The following is a 17,800-nucleotide window of genomic DNA, read 5'->3' as shown; positions in this document are numbered from 1 at the left end:
TTATCCTCTTCTCGTCCAATGTTGAACGCCATATGGAAGATGATCGACTTAGATCCCTCTGTATAACGTGGTGATTATCTCATCTCGTCGATTTGTAACAATTGCCTTTAATTGGGGATCTGATGTTCGCTTTGTCATTAGTAGACTTCAAGATTTTATTAGAAAATGTCTGTGAAAACTAGAGATGCTAGGATGAGAAAGTTGTTGAATGATAAGGCAAAAAGATCTTGTGAGTACTGTGAGGTTAAATTGATTGGTGATGTTATTTCCAAAACTTAAGTGCATTCTATTTATTTTCAACGCAAAAGCATGAAGTGTGACTTTTGTTAGGAGCTCAAAAAGTCTACTGCAATATACCCTATGATTCATAACTTCATTGTGAAATATCATTGAAATACAGGCTGTATCTGTATCCAAACTAGACGTGCATCTTGAAGGAGGTGTTAGTTTTTTCATTTGTTAACGATTGAGCCGAGGATTGAGCCATATTTATTGATAACCGAAAAATCAACAGTTTCCGAGATATTTGAATTCTTGTGTTTTTTTTTAATTTCTCACCTTACTTTATTTTTCATTAGTTTTCTCTACGTTTAGCAAGTTTGATTTAAATTTTGGATTATTGTCATCAGGAAAGGATATGATGTGTATGAGAAAGCTAAACCATGCTGATATTGAATAAGAATGAGTATGATTTAAAAGTTGGTATATATGAACAAAAAAATCCAATCTAAATTCGCCAGCAACTGTCGAATTCCATATTTCAAGTATGACGAAATCATTTTCAAAATTTGACGAATTACTTCTTTATCTCCTTAAAAAGTTTTTGTCAGAATGCTGGCACTAGTTTTGTTTCAGCCGATTTTGATTTGAAAGGGGAAATAAGTAGAGAAAGGAAAGTTATGATTTAAATATATTTTTATTGCAATTCAACTAAAAATTCCAGTAGGAAATGTATCATGAATTATGTTTGAAATGACCTTCATACTCGCCTTCATCATTCCTTAAACAAGCACGTGCCTTCTTTCTTATTTCTTCAGTTGTTACTTTCCGCCTGAAATCTACTCTCAATCTTCTCGCTGCTTCGTGTATTCCAAAGTCATTAGATCTGAACTTCTTGCTGGTCACAAAATTATAATCAAATTCGGCCAACGCAACGTAGAAATAATTGACGAAAAATGAAATAAGGTGAGAAATCTTTAAATATCTCGTAAACTGTTGATTTTTGGTTATCAATAAATACGGCTCAAACGACAGCATATGAATGTAATACTGACACTTCTTCCAAGGTTTACTTCTAATTTGGAAACACCCTGAATAACCACCCAAAAGAGTGCTATAAGCCCTAGGATTTCACGATGAAAATATTATATTTAATATCATTGTAGCAATTCCTGTTTTCAATTTCATGTTTATGTTTATGTTTTTTTCTTTGGAAATTTGGGCCAATGCGATGTAGAAATTGATTTTTGTACGAAATTTCATGCAGAAACCTCTCATGATTCTCGACTAGAGCGAACTGACGGATTTTTATATCAGTTTTTTGGATTCTACACAGTCTAAAACCTATAAACTGTGACTTTTTTTCCTGGAACAATTTTAAAAGAATATTATGGAAAATAATAAACCAAATTCGATTTTACGAAACCGCAAAACGTCCCCAAACGTGGTCGTTCCCAGGAGATGGCGCCCACGGGATGCAGCGTGGGTCTAACCTCTACGAAAACGCGTTGGCCACCACCGTGTCCATCTAGGGTCATGTCTCAAGTCCGATCTGTGTCAATAAACAACTGTTGTCTGATACGTGTGACAAAGTTCCCACCAGACCTGCAAATGTTCGTTAATGTGATCTAATTGACGACTGAGAAGACGCTATTTGGTATTTACTTGACGTTAATCGATGACAAATTGGTGGATAGATCGGTTCGAAGCTTTGGCGTATGTCTTTATTTGGGGTTGGTTGAGTTTCGGACGTGGTACTGTCAGTTTAGGTCGAAATTTGAATTATGATTCGTTTTTGCTTTATTTTTATTTTCCTTATTTTTATGTGGTACTGGGAGTTTAGGTCAAATTTAGAACTATGTTTCGTTTTTTCTCTATTTTTATTCCTTTATTCTATATATTATTTTTTCTTTTGTGGTACTGTTAGTTTTATTCTTTTTTGCTTTTATCTTTATTTCTTAATTTCATTTTTTTTTCATTCCTTCGTGATACTGTCAGTTTAGTTCAAAGTTGTAATTATGATTCGTTTTTCCTCTATTTTTATTTTCCTTATTTTAATGTGGTACTCGGAGCTTAGGTCAAAGTTAGAACTATGATTCGTTTTTTCTCTATTTTTATTCCTTTATTTTTTCTTTTGTGGTACTGTTAGTTTGATTCCTTTTTGCTTTATTCTTTATTTCTTAATTTCATTTTCTTTTTGATTTCTATCTGATACTGTCAGTTTAGGTCAAAGTTGCAATTATGATTCCTTTTTCCCCTATTTTTATTTCCTTTATTTTTATTTTTATATAGTACTGAGGACAAAGTAAGAACTATTATTCATTTTTCCTGAGGTTTTTTCTCTATTTTTTATTTCATTATTTCATATATTATTTTTTATCTTATTCTTATGTGGTTCTGTCAGTTGAGGTCAAAGTTGGAATTATGATTACTTTTTCCCCTATTTTTATTTCCTTCATTTTTTAGTGCTACTGGGATTCAGGTCAATGTTGGTATTGTGGTTCTTTTTTCTACTGCACACAGTTGGAAATTGTGGTTTTTCCTCATTTAATGATCTTCCAGGATAACTCTTGAAATATTCATTTTAGGTACTTAAAGAGTTTGCTTAAGAAACCCTCCACCCCCTCCTTTTATACGTAGAATTGACTGAAATAATGAAAAATATAGGTTCTAATGTGAAAATCTTGAGTTCCGATGAATTTAAGTTGTCTAAGTTCATGATTTTGTGATGAATACTCTGTACATTTTTGGTCAAATCCGCAAACAGTCGTATAATACTCCGTATTTGCAGAATCGAACATGAAAAAGATATTTTCGAAAAAACTTCTTCTGCAGAAATATTCAAAAAAATGTGAGTCCTTGACACCACCATTTTTTTCGTTAGACTCGCATTAACTCATGGACCGTTTAATTTTTATCCAAGATGAAGCATATCGCTGAAAGTGTCATCAAAAAGCTATCTAATAATGCGAAAATATATTGGGTGTGCCTTTAGAAATAAGGAAGTGGTTGTCTGTTTCTGGTATAACCGAAAGTTGTAGAGGTCTGAAAATATTTCAGGAAGAAAGATCATTTTTTCAAACTCCGATATGCAAATTTTCGGCTCAAAATTATGATTAGTGTTCCAAAAACGTCTAATAGGCCATCGTGGTTAGTTACCATGTATGTTTTCTCATTGCATTAAAAAAAAAAAAACTTATGCCCTTGAAAGTGTCTTCAGTAATGACAGTAATGCTAAATAATTGTCGACAAATAAAAATGGCACAACAACCTATCAAAATTTTGACCCACTTTTACGAATCACCGATTACATCAAAGTTTTCATTCAAAAACTCGGAATGATTCATCAACTGGTAAAGAAATAGGACGGCAATATGCGTTCCCACCTTCAACAACAGAAAACCATACAATTATCAGTTACAGCACGCCATCATTATTAGGAAACATTTCCGGTTGTCAACGTAATACCGAGAAACAGACTTTGGATTCTCGCGAATTATAGATAATTATAATTCTGCATTCATACCGCTTTGACCTTTGGACGACCGTTCGCGATGGTTTCCATTTAGTTCAGATCGATCTCCTTTGGTTTTAATGAGATCTTGTACTGCGTTTGGCCGTAGGGACGGTGAAGAAGAATGTGGGAGGTCGGGCGGAACCTTGGGGAACACCACAAGCATAATTCTCTTTTAAATAAGTTTCCTTCTCTCCTCCTTATCTTATTTCTAGAATACATTTTGGTTTCAATAGTAACTATGAATACTATGAGAACTGAATTTGAAGTATCATTATTTCTATTTCATCATTTGGCAACTTTTACGCTATCGATACGATTTTGTTGTATTGGTAAAATATGTATTGGAGTTTTGAGAGACTTGTTTAAATTCGACTTGCGAAGTTGTTGATCTGACAGTCGTGTATTTCTTACTTGTTTTTTATTGTGACGGTGCGAACTACTAAGTGTACTCAATTTCATTGTCTTACCATGTATTTAAAGTATTTATATCATTATCTGCAACAAACAATTGTTGGATTGTTTTGTTTGTAAAACAGACATTTGGGTATTATGAATGAATCTAAATATTTGATAGATAAGCTCAACGGCTCTGTCGGCACGTGAGTATTCCCTAGAGGAAAATTATACGATGTTTGGTTGATGCACCTTTCAATTTTCGGCCTTAATGCTGTAGTATGATTAGTTGGCACGAACACTTCAGATGGCAAGTTACTGGTAGGTTAGAAGACCATCGTTGTTAAGAAGACGGTGTCATGATGACAGATAGATTAGATAGAAATGAGCGTTTCAGCAGTCTGACCTTGCTTTGCAAATCCTAAGAAGATCTTATTGGCAAATCTGACAATTAATGTGATCCTTGTCTTTCACTTCTTGGAGAGTTGGAAGTGGATTTCCCAGGAGTAGGCTTTTGGACTGGTTAGTTTTTATGATATGTGGGCAACTATTTCTGTACGGTTGTGTATAGGGATTCACAGCTTGACTTGATATTCAAGCTACTCAACTTGAGCTTGACCTGATTTCTAGTCAAGCCGTGAATCTCCTTGAGCTTGACTTGGTTTCTAGTCAAGCCGTGAATCTTCTTGGGCTTGACTTGAAATCAACTCAAGTTAAAGTCAAGTAGTAGTTCTTCAATGTTAAGTCAAGTACTTAATAAAAAATATTTGACTTGACATTGAAAAACTACTACTCTACTTGAACTTGAGTTGACTTAAATTCAAGTTGAAGGAGATTCACGGCTCGACTAGAAATCAAGTCAAGCTCGAGGAGATTCACGGCTTGACTAGAAATCAAGTCAAGCTTGACTTTATAAAGTACTTGATTTAACATTGAAAAACTAATACTTGACTTGAACATGAGTTGGTTTCAAGTCAAGCAGCTTGAATATCAAGTCAAGCTGTGACTAGGCACAAGCAAGCAAGCACAACTAGGGATTTACGGCTTGACTTGATATTCAAGCTTCTTGATTTGAAATTAACTCAAGTTCAAGTCAAGTAGTAGTTTTTCAATGTCTATACTCGGTCTATTCATTTTAATCGATGTTAAATGACAGTTATTTTATTGCCACTCATATATAATTCAAGGAACAATTGTTGTAGATGTATTAGATGTAAGACATCTGAAGAGGCTACTGTGTAGAGAAAAAGTTGTTATGAGTATGATGAAGTGGAAACAGAATAACTATCATTTAATTTCGATTGTTGTGTTCTTTTCGGAACTCACAGAAAGGTTCAAGTCTAAAGGGTGTTGCCCTTTTCGCAAGTTCGTTTGTTCATGTTTTCATAGTTTTTAACACCACTATAGCCTGGCACCCATATCAGGGTCACTTTGCTTTGCGTCTAGCCAGATGTTTAGTGGTATTAGGGCATTGTCAGGTCAGCTGAAAGTTATTCTTTGTTAACTAAAATATATTAAAGGTGTAATTCATACTAATTAGTGAAGATGAAGAGTATTGTCACAATTTCAGCAAAATACGTCCTACACGCCATTAATTGATCACCATGCCTCAATCAATGTATCAATATCACACCTAAAAAGGCGTTAATATTAACGAACCCTTCAGATATAAAACCGACATCTGTTATCAAACTTTTTAACCTCGTTCGAAACCTGCCCTCTTGCGATGAATCACCCGAACGAGGTGTTACCTCACCTGAATCTGGTCATGGCTACCCATAAATGAATAAATCCGATTCATATTCAGCGCCCGATCGCTCTACGTCGTCGTCGTCGTCGATAAGTGCCATATTCGTAGAGCGACGAGATTCCGAAAAACCGGCCGCAGGATAGCCCCCGTAAAACGGGCACGTGGGACTCGAAAACGGGTTGCCCAATCGGCAATCGCGATCAGATTAAGCCCACACTCGACTTCGCCACTCTGTCCGTCGCTCGCCGGCAGGAATTACGATTTTTCGCCTACATATAACTCGCGAGTACGGTACCAAAAACGTCAAAGGAAGAATTGCTGAACTGTTTGCTGGAATTCGATGTGACGTGGACTGCGTGTAGGTGACGTTTTATGTTGTACGTTGAGTGCGTTATTGCCTAATATGTTGAGGTAGATTTCGTGTTGAGAGCCTCAAATGGGAGGCGATTCTCTCTCGAAATGATACTTTGATATTGATTATTTGGTTGTGTGGGTTGTGGCTGCTTTCGCCTGTTATATGATACACCAGATCTTCACTTCTACGACTGATCCTCAGTTTGGCAATGATCTGATGATCTCTTATGATCACATAAAGGTTAATCTTCTAACCATAGAGGCCTCGAAATATTGAGCTTTCATGTACGAGATCTTTCATTATGGTGACCCTTGATGAATTTGCAGAAACTTCACCAAGGGTAACACCCATAGGACCTGAGCCCTTTTGTAGGCTTGGAAGAACTCAACCCTGACGTCCTCTACCTAGAAGAAACGTAGAATTTCCTCCATCCAATACGTTCAGTCCATTATTGCCTAATATGTTGAGGTAGATTTCTTGTTGAGAACCTTAAATGTGAGGTGATTTTCAAGAAATTAAACTTTGATTTGGTTGTGTGCGTTGTGGTTACTTTTTCCTATCTTGAGGTACACAAGATCTTCACTTCTTCGAATGATTCTCAGTTTAATAATGATCTCTAATGATTAAAGAGGTTCTTCTAACCATACAACTGAAATTTTGGCACGAGTTCTTTTATTACCTTGTCATGTCGACGAATTTGCAGAAACTGCAAAAGTCTATGCCAACTGTAGCTGACAAGCAAATAGCTGACTACATACTGTGCGAACTGTCAGAGCTGACCAGTCTAAGGGTCGGTCTTCTGGCCAGTTCTAATTCCCCCACGAATTGGAGGACAAGGCTCCCATAACCAACTGTTAAGTAAGGTTAGACTAGAAGAACATACTGGAACCTGTATCACCAAACTGCTTTATATCTTATTGAATGAATTACGTTGTATGAAAGAAATTTGAAAACGACGAAGTGAAAAGTCCAGAAATAGTTTGGCAACAGCAAAATATAACAAAATGCAGCAATAGGTCTTTGGAGAGAGAGAGAGAGAGAGAGAGAGAGAGAGAGAGAAAATGCCATCGACCTTAGGTCCTTCAGCTCAAAAGTCTTTGGAAGTGAGAGGAAGCTGCTTTCTAGTGAATCGACTCCTCTAATAATCATTGAATTTGAAGTTGCATTCCATATAATAAAAAACTTGGAGGCTAATTCCTCTTTAATTTTGAAATAATGAACGTCCCCATATTGAATTTGCGAATGGTTTTTAGTCTCTGGGAATTCTTGAACGATTCCTTGTACAACGAAAATATTAAACCGAACCTCCATTTCTCAGAAACGCAATAAACAGCATATGTTACTCTTTAAATTCGTTTCCGTTCCGATTACTTTGAAATTATAATTGAAATTGATGGCCAATTATGATGAAATACGCCTCTGCGGTCTCTTGGGACATATGTGGCGGCTATATAATGGAATTCCAAGTTACTGTTTCAAACGTTCTTGTAGTCTTTCTTTGAGATCTCTCCCGGTATAGATTGATAGCTATTATTATATTAATAAACTATGCGATAACCCGATATTGTCAACTTTCTTTCGATATCTCTAGAATTATCAACATACTTGTCAAATCATTCTACTAGTTGTTATAAGAATCAAGAAAAACCTTTTGCGAATAGTCTAATGATAAAGGGCGTTCACTGGGACCTTATCAGTTGTTTATGAGATCTCTTATTTCATTATCTATTTTTTTATCCCGGTTACAAGAACGCTTGATTGATGTCTAAATCAAGGATGTTTATATGTATATTGACTTGACATACGGTAATCTCACTTCAGGAGCAATCGTGTTTCAGAAGAAATTCAAAAGTACATTCATGTAGGATTGGGGCTACAACGATATTCCTTTTAAATGCAAAGTTTCCCATAATATTAATTAACAGCTGACGTCATGATAGGTAATTTTTCAAGGGTTCTGAATTGATAAACCATGCCAACAGATATAGGCCTCTATATCAATCGAAATTTTACTCAAGTTTTATAGAAAAGTATATGGCCCAACACCTATGGATTTTCATGTAGTGCATCATAATCGGAGGCTCTATATGTCTATATAATTGTGTCGTATATCAATGGAATTCTCGAATGATAGGGCCCTATATAAGTCGACTGTTATCAGAACTTAGAAATATTGGACCCCATATTGACCGACTTTTATGCGAGTGTATTTCATTGTATAGGGCTATATCAATGCATTTTCATGTAGACTCTATAAAAAGGAACTCAAAAGCAAAGTTCGAAAGAAAGAGTCGTATATCAATCGAATTCTCGCAAAATAAAGCCCTATATAGATATAGGGCCCTATTTTGCGAGAATTCGATTTAATACGACTCTTTTTTTCGAACCATTCTTCTGAGTCCATTTCCATAGGGTCTACATAAAAATTCATTGATATAGGGCCCTTTCTTCTACACCTAAGTTTCAGTAAAATTCGATTGATATAGGGCCCTATACAATGAAATATACTCGCGTAAAAGTCGGTCAATATGGGGTCTTACATTTCTAACTAAGTTCTGATAACAGTCGATTTATATAGGGCCCTATCATTCCAGAAATCCATTGATATGCGACTCAATTATATAGAGCCTCCGATTTATGTAGACCCTATAGAAATGGACTCAGAAGCATGGTTCGAAAAAAGAGTCTTATATCAATTGAATTCTCGCAAAATAGGGCCCTATATAAATATAGGGCTTTATTTTGCGAACTGTGCTGTATATAAATCGACTCGAGATTGGGCAAAATAGAGCCCTATATCAATCGGCTTTTACCCGAGCATTATAGAGATTATAGGGCCCTTTAATGAGCAAAATAATACATCGAAGAGCCCTATATAAATCGACTTCCAAGCGAGCCTATCTCGCAAAACAGTCACCGTTATCGGCGATAAAAATCGAGAGTCGCTCCCACGCGCGACCGATGCCTACCACGACACCTACCTACCCACCGGAGACCCGTCCTCGGCATACCAAAACTAGTCAAGAAGACGGCCTCTGCATCAACTCCTCTCTCGTCGTCGTCGTCGTTCAACTTCTAGGCGCGCATGCATGCATAACCCATTCTTTAATTCTTCTTAGGCGCCCCGATTATCGTCAGTTGACCGACGATCGTCGAAAGGAAAGCGAGTAGTGGCGCTGTTTTCTTCTGTCTTTCGGTCGCGCGAACGGCGACGCGGAACGTGCCATAAGTCCGATCGTGTGTGCGTACCCGATCGAGCCGAACGGGTTGGATGTTGTTATCGTGCGTGCGAAGTTGGCGGTGATGTGTCGACAGAGCCTAGTTTGGTCGCTTTAACGTGTTCGTTTCGGTGTTTGAAACCTGACAGGTATTTATCGGAGGAGGTTTTTTTTCGCTTCTTCGTTTTGGATTGGTTTGATTTTTTTTTTTTGGGAGCGTCTGTTTGTTGTTTTTTTTTTACTTTGTGTTCTTCCTAAATTGTTGTCTTGGCAAAATTAAAGTTAGCGCGTTTTAAAATTTTGGTATTTCAAAAATTAGACCTACATACATGATTTTTCCCAAATTGAAGGTAGTTACAAACGAATCAATTGCACCATTTCAAGAAAAAATTTCTTCGAAATTGGGCCCGCCAAGGATATATAGGGTGTTAAAGTTTCATTTTTTTTTGCTAATAGCACCTTCCCTTCACATGATATTTAACTCAAATTTGATGTATTTATATTCCAATTTGAAGTTTGCATCATGTGATATGCTAATTTTGAATTCCATAAAACTTTGATTGACGCTTTATTTTCGAGATACACAGTGTTAAAGTTGGATTTTTTTCTCATAGCAGCTTCTGTTCGCAAGATATTCAACTTGAGTTTGACATATACATATACTAATTTAAAGTTTTCAGCATGTGATATGCAAATCTACCGGGTGATATTTTCTCTTTCCTCCAGAACTTTTTTTTCGTGGACCATTGTTAGTTTTGAATAATGTAAAAAGAAAATTTGGTCCAGTATTTTTAACAATTATATAGTAATCATAAGGAAAATCCAAATTATTTTGAAGATGCAGTAAGTAAGCTGTCATGAATGAATCAATTATAAGTTTCAGTACTTTTTTACCCAATCTGTTGCGAATATCAAAAAAATTCGATGAACTGAAATAATCATCACAGAAAGACTACAAGAAACACCCTATATCTTGAAAACAAAGCGTTTGTGGGCGCATATTTATAGGAGTTTTTTCTCAAAATTTTCCAAGGAAGCTCTGATTTTCCTTTGTATCTGCAAATCAGCACACCCTGTATTAATTGGGGTACGTAACTTCAGTGTCTAAAAGAGCAGGGCTACAGATAATTTTTCAATTTTTTCAATACTAATTTTGTATCGTTCATTTTGGAATCTTTAAGTGGAAACAGATAATTCCCTCTCAATCAAGATGTTAATGACTCACAAGAAATATACTCCAGAATATTTGAATCTTTCCAAATCGAAGAAACGGATTAAACCTCCTTCGATAAAGACTTCTTATTACATATATTTTTAAATCTTGTACTTTATTGGACGATAAGGAAAAACAACACATGTCGAGTTGGTCTAGCTATTATCCACAATATCTGATTGAGATTAAAATTGAAAATTGACTATTCCAATATCATTCATATTTAAGGTGTTTCGGAGTTCAGGTTCATAATTTAAACTCTCAAATCGTTTGAAACCTAGAATTTTGGATCGTTCGAATGAAAATTTTTCGAAATGTACAGGCTTTGATGAGCCAGTCAGATGGTCTCACAGAAATTGGTTCCAGAGTAGATAAGAATCGCAAAAAAAAAACATTCATAATTTATTTCACCATGTCTCGTTGATAAAAATTATTTTTTCTGTGACGGGAAAAAAATTTGACATTTTATCTCTGTTGACAGGTAACAAAATATGACTTTTCACGAAATTACTTTTTTCCCCGGGAAAAAAGTGAGTACTTTTTTCTTTTTTCCCGGATATATATTTATCTACATATAGATAAAGGAATAATAATAATTCGACCACACTGTTGATGGTTTTTGTTGTTGTGCCAGTTCCGAAAAATAAGCCAATAACACTGTCTCCGAGAAAGAACTGCATGTCTTTTTCATTTTCCATTTCATAAATCTTGAATACACGGTAAATTTTCCGCGATTTAGCTGGCAATAATTTTCGTGACGCTACTTGCTCTGCTTCTATCAACTCCAGTGGAGTCAGAGAAAACTCGGAATCAAACATTTTTTAACTTTATATTATTCAACAAAATAACTACTAAACAATTATTACTGAGTTCACAATTTTTGAAACAAATCACAAAATTAAATTGACAGATATTTGATTACTTTGAAGTTTCCCTTAGCAACGCAGGTCTATTTGCAGCTTACTAGTTTAAAAATTCAAAATTCATATCGATAATATTCTGACTTTAATATATTGTAATAATATGTTCTTTCACTATTGAATTGTCGTTTTTTCTGTCACAGAAAAAAATAGTGTATTATACACGGGAAAAATATTAGATTTTAGCCCTCGAGCTAAAATCTAATACTTTTTTCCCTTGTATAATAAATAACTATTTTTCGTGAAAAATCTTGTATATATCAATAGCTAAAAATATTTCTTTCATTGCAAGTCTGGTGAATAAAACTTGTACCTACTAATTCCTCAAATGTTGAAAGTCTTTCGAAAGCCCCATCTTTTCGTGACTTAACACGTGATTTTGAAACGATAGCTCCTAATACTACTCACGACTATAATGCAATCCGTTATTTGTGGAAACAAACGAACCCATTGTGTGATTATATGACCGAGCATAGGAAACCGCAGTAATGCACCTAAATTTATTGGTTGACGTCATCGTTTCCACTGAATCAATCTAGTGACTGATCACCAGAAGAGACTGGCTTTTGCTGCTTGATCTGTTGGAATTTGTTAAATTCGAACAGCTGTCATCATTTATCTTTATCGATGTAAAGGGTGTTTTTTTTAGAGCTATAGAACTTTAAATTGCAATAAAACAACGATGGATTAGTCGATTGACATGAATTTTATTTATCCGCAAGATAATCTTGTGGCATTACATTTTAAATATGATTTCTGGCATATGACCGCCACGGCTGGCTCGGATGTAGTCCAATCTGGACGTCCAATTTTCGATGACTTTTTCCAACATTTGTGGCCGTATATCGGCAATAACACGGCGAATGTTGTCTTCCAAATGGTCAAGGGTTTGTGGCTTATCCGCATAGACCAACGACTTTACATAGCCCCACAGAAAGTAGTCTAGCGGTGTTAAATCACATGATCTTGGAGGCCAATTCACAGGTCCAAAACGTGAAAGTAGGCAGTCACCAAACGTGTCTTTCAATAAATCGATTGTGGCACGAGCTGTGTGACATGTTGCGCCGTCTTGTTGGAACCACAGCTCCTGGACGTCATGGTTGTTCAATTCAGGAATTCTGTTCAATGCCAATGTTTTTGTAATTTTTTTCATTGAAGAATTTATTTTCATATTCAGGATCACAATGTACCCTAATAATGTAGGCCATTTTCTGAACTTTCCAATTGACCTCATTGTTCCTAGTGCATCTAGAGGAGAACTAATGGGTGTAGGAATTCCATTAAACAGATTATACTTTCATCGATTTTTAATGTCGAATTTCTGATCGGAAGCTTTGGCCCAGCCCTGGTAATTCAGATCGGACGATTTAGATAGGGAAAAGCGTGCTTCTACGTTGAAAACTTTAATAACACACGTCGACACGCCTTTTTAACAAAATTCAGCCTATTTCTGGTTATAATGTTTATACTTTCGAAATGAAATGAACTGAACTGTATTTAGAGAAGTTGGAAAAACTCAATGAAAAGATTCAAATCTTTCATATGTGTAAGAAAAGTAAAGAAAATGAGAACTAGGTACTTGAAGAATATAACAAAGAACGATAAGAAGCTCGAAATCTTGAAAATAATTGTTTGTTGAAGAATAAAACTGTCTTTTTTCTTTCGTTAGGCCTTTCTTCCACCCATATGTGAAAAGCAGTGACGTAAAATCAGGAGATTTTGAGCGCTTTAATATAGACTATAAAGGGTTTTCTATTGAGAAGTTTCATTTTCATTAGCCTGTTATCTGGACCACTGTCACTTTTGAAGCTGTCATCTTTGACTTTTGACAAGTAAAGACAATGGCATTACTAAAAATGAAACGATTCACGCTTCGAAAAATAATATAAATCATTAAAATTGGCTACAAAATGGTAAAAATTTTGTAGTCGTAGTTCGCAAACTAAAACACATATTTTTCAATGGCTTTCGCTCATCAAACTATTCATTTAACACCTCTCTCGGCTCAAATTCGAAAATTATACAGAGCGAAATAAATAGCTCGTTGCTCATATTGTAGGTAGCTATTTATAGACTACGGAAATTTTTGCAAATTCCAGGAAAAACCTATAAAAAACACGCATGACTTTACAGTTAGTCATTACCACCCAGTGCTTTGTCTTAAGACTGGTATCGAGTTAATTTTGACCTGAATCTGGGTCGTCGTTTGCATAGATACGCCATGCACAAGGCGATTGTTCCTACTGAAGTTGTGAGAATACGACAAACAACGATAAGAAATGGGCGTTGTCTTGGATTATTCACCGGCAAGTGCTAATTTCCAATTCTGAACGCTCCAAAAATGGCTATAAGCCTGAGACAAGTGCGTTTTTTTCTTCAAACTATGTGGGACGCTAGAAGACTGGATCACCAGATGTCGGAGATATGTTATCTGATATTAAAAAAAATATTTCTCAATTCATTTAAATCTTCGTAGATAAAATGTACATCAACTCGACCAAAAAAATTTATTGAATAATAAAAAAAATACCCAAATGATTGAGATATTGATGCCTAATTTACACGGTTTTCCTAAATTGAAGTCACAAAGTAAAATGAGAAATTAGAAAAATTGCTTTTGGCTCCTCCTTAGAATTCTACTATCTTGATATCCAATTCAAGATTCTCACAAGTTGAGAATGTTTGAAAAATTTGTTGGATAGCGAACGAAATGGAGCATTAGGAACCTATCTTCGGAAGGAATCTAGAATCTACTCGCAAGGACATCCTGGAATCTGGTTATGCAAAATTGATATTGAGCCTACCAAGGTCAAGACAAAGTTTGTGATCAGAATAAGTTGTTTGAATGATTCACCGAATTTTGTGACAGTGTATTACATATTTTTCGTCAAGGCTATCTTAGAATTTCACGTGTTAACACACACACTGTAGGTTGATACCTCGAAAACGAACCAAATTTGTGCATTAAGATTGGCAATGACATTTTGTTGGGTGTGACGTAAAAAAAAACTAGGACGAAGATGTTTTAACTGTTGACGGAATAATTCGTTCAATATTATATAATTAAGGATGCAACTTATAATGGGAGTTTTTTTTTCGAGTTGGTATTACTGTTCAAGATGGCGACCGATTTAACAGCTGTCAAGTGATTTATTCTCAGTTTGGTTTTGCAATTCATCATGAATAGACTCACGCCTAAACAACGCTTGCAAATAGTGCAATTTTATTTCGAAAATAATGGTTCTGTGCGGAATACGTATCGCGCACAACGTCCATTTTATTTTGTTTAGCGATTAAGCGCACTTCTGGTTGAATGGCTACGTCAACAAACAAAACTGCCGCATTTGGAGTGAAGCTAATCCTCAAGTGTATGTCGAAACACCGTTACATCCAGAAAAACTGACTGTTTTGAGTACGGACCAATGATTCCACCAGCCCATAAAGCGCACCAAACAGTCAGTTTTTCTGGATGTAACGGTGTTTCGACATACACTTGAGGATTAGCTTCACTCCAAATGCGGCAGTTTTGTTTGTTGACGTAGCCATTCAACCAGAAGTGCGCTTCATCGCCAAACAAAATGAAATGGACGTAGTGTGCGATACGTGTTTCGCACAGAACCATTATTTTCGAAATGAAATAGCACTATTTGCAAGCGTTGTTCAGGCGTGAGTATATTCATGATGAATTGCTAAACCAAACTGAGAATAAATCACTTGACAGCTATGAAATCGGTAGCCATCTTGAACAGTAATGCCAACTTAAAGTTATATACCTCGAAAAAAAAACACCCATTACATTCAAACATTCCCCAAACTGAATCATGCTCAAAATATTTCGATAATTAATCAAACGTTTAATTCATTGAATTCATTGGTATTGCTTCAAAACGTTCGATGAATTCACGTTAAATTTATCGACAGAATACAAATATTATTGAAAAACATCTATTGAATTAATTTTCGAAATTCCAAACATTGCAAATTCGATGATTCATAAGTTATGAATAACCTGTTCCTATCATGAAAAAATAAGAATAAAAAACGACATTGATTTATCAAAGTCGTACAAATCTATCTATCCATGACGCTAATTCAATTGAATTACGAATAATGTCATTAGGAGAGAACAGTGCATCTAATGCACTCATCCAAGGCACATGCATTCAATTTGAAAGGTTTCTCGAATCGATTACGTCAACCTGTGATACATTAAACGAATAGAATTCAAATCTGTTTAGAAAAGAGAACTAATAAACTTTATTTGCATAGCCGTTTTATTTAGAATTCAACTGCAACGACCGATTCGAATGCAAATTTATTGTTTATTTCATGATATAGAAAGTTAGAATTGTTGATACTAGTTAATTAGTCAAAACAATCAATGGACAGGTACTTAATATTTTATCGTTGGGTAATCTCAAGCTTTTACTTTACTACTGACAATGATAAGTCTTTGGAATAGTTCAAGAAGAGAAACATAAAATCCTTCTAGAAGTTTGTTAAGACATTCTGTACGTCTGTTTATTGCATGCAATTCAGTAGAAATAATTGATTGCTTTACCTCATGTATTGCTTCTCGCTCGACAACACAATCTATGAACTTGGTAAACAAAAAATTGAATTTCTCTCTGAAAATTCACTACACAAAATCACAACTTGAAATTCAGAACTTTGAATTACCACCATTGTACTAAAGAAATAATATTTATTGCTACGTCCTAGTCTGTATTATTTCGAAATTATGAGTTTTTGAATAGTATAATTCTGATATCGAAGTCATTATGATTTGCTCAAAAAAGCCTGGGTTCGAACCTTCGATTCTCCAAGTATTTTTAAAGTTCGTACGTCCTTTTTTTTAATAATTTGAAATATTCTGTCATGACAAAAAAAATACATTGTGTGAAATTCTTAGTTTCATTTTATCTTTATCGTCCATAGGTGCTCGAAACAAACAGCTGATTCTTCGTCCTCACTAAAAAACAATGTTTTTCACTCATTTCAATCTAAATTTATTTCCAGAAGACGTACGAAACGACAAAGGAACGAAAAAACAACGAAAAACTAACGCAGAGATTTATTTGAGATAACTGGCGATATCCCAAATAAACCAACGCAAAAAAAAACTGTGCTTACAACCCAACGCTAACGGATTAAAACTAGTTAAGTGCAAACTAAACAAATAGAAGAAATAAATAACAAAAACAGTAAAAGACCGCGAGTGCCATTTTTATGTGAAGTGCGAACAAAACATTTAAAAAAATATTGTGTAATAAAAAAAATGTCGACGCAGGCTTACTACAAGGACAGGTTGGGGTTCGATCCCAGAGAGGCGTACGACGGTCCCCAGGAAAAGTACAGGAAGACAGGGCCGGACTCGGCCAATAAGCCACACGGCTACGAGGAGAACTTGACCAAGTTCAAAGGTACTATATGGGATTGCTTTATACAAAGTACTTCAGGTATGGTGGAGGGTTCTTTGATTTCTAGGCATGGCGTTGGAGTTTTTTTTTCATTGCTGTTTCGATGGATTAACGAATTATGGTTTGTTGTGGCGTAACATTTCAGCTTGTTGAAGTATTTTTGAAGAAATTAAAAATTACACTTTCGAATTTCATGAACTGATTGAGTATTGGCAACGATCCGTCTTGATATGGTAGATTTTCAATGTAAGAATCAGATATGAAATTAAATTAGCTTAATAAAAATAGGAGAAACAACCTTTTGAACAATTCTCTTTCCAAGGTGGCTTTGAAGAAAGGGGAGTACATGTAGGTATGTTCGAAATTATTCGGTCTAACTTTTTAAAAATTGAGAGTGATATATTCTTTTATTTTGATTTGAAGATGACGATTTGCAAAAGTAGGGGATGACCCCTCTTCCTTCTAATTGGACTTTTTGGAAGGGTTACCCTGATATTGCAAATTTGTGAGTGTATGATCGTCCTTTTAAGATTTAATGGCAGTAATTTCGATATTTTCGCAATTCTTTTCAAGATTATGCTAAAACCTTCCCATTTAGCGATCGTTTCTATGGTAAAAACACGTAATAGGTGAAGTGGTCTAGTTTCTGAACGGATTTTAATTAATAAGAGTACAAATTGCCCAACGTTCATTTCTAAACAATAGCTAATTGTATATTTGTTCAATATTTCCTGTTACAAGCATTAACATTTCATGGTTTATTTCATTATATGGTAACACTATATCCTCTTAAGA

The 17,800-nt window shown here is 35.3% G+C and overlaps 1 protein-coding gene across 37 annotated transcripts in view; it reads left to right on the top strand.

The window, feature by feature from the left end:
* LOC123678678 (dystonin) overlaps positions 1–17,800 on the top strand; it is a 257,561-nt gene that overhangs the window by 59,339 nt on the left and 180,422 nt on the right. For 31 of the 37 annotated variants that reach the window (XR_006747300.1, XM_045615840.1, XM_045616035.1 and 28 more), the window contains exon 2: positions 16,605–17,044. The exons of 2 other annotated variants lie outside the window; for them this stretch is intronic. Coding sequence is in view for 34 of the 35 variants with exons in the window: in XM_045615840.1 (XP_045471796.1) it covers positions 16,864–17,044 (181 nt within the window). In the remaining variant the exon portion in view is untranslated. Of the gene's footprint in view, positions 1–9,375; positions 9,602–16,604; positions 17,045–17,800 lie in introns of those variants that run through there. 4 more of the 37 variants (XM_045615871.1, XM_045615833.1, XM_045615874.1 and 1 more) reach the window with 3 other exon arrangements.

This window comes from Harmonia axyridis, chromosome 1 (assembly GCF_914767665.1).
Source record: "Harmonia axyridis chromosome 1, icHarAxyr1.1, whole genome shotgun sequence".
Lineage (NCBI taxonomy): Eukaryota > Metazoa > Arthropoda > Insecta > Coleoptera > Coccinellidae > Harmonia > Harmonia axyridis.
Note: the sequence above shows the minus strand (reverse complement) of the source record. Positions and strands in the feature narration are given on the sequence as shown.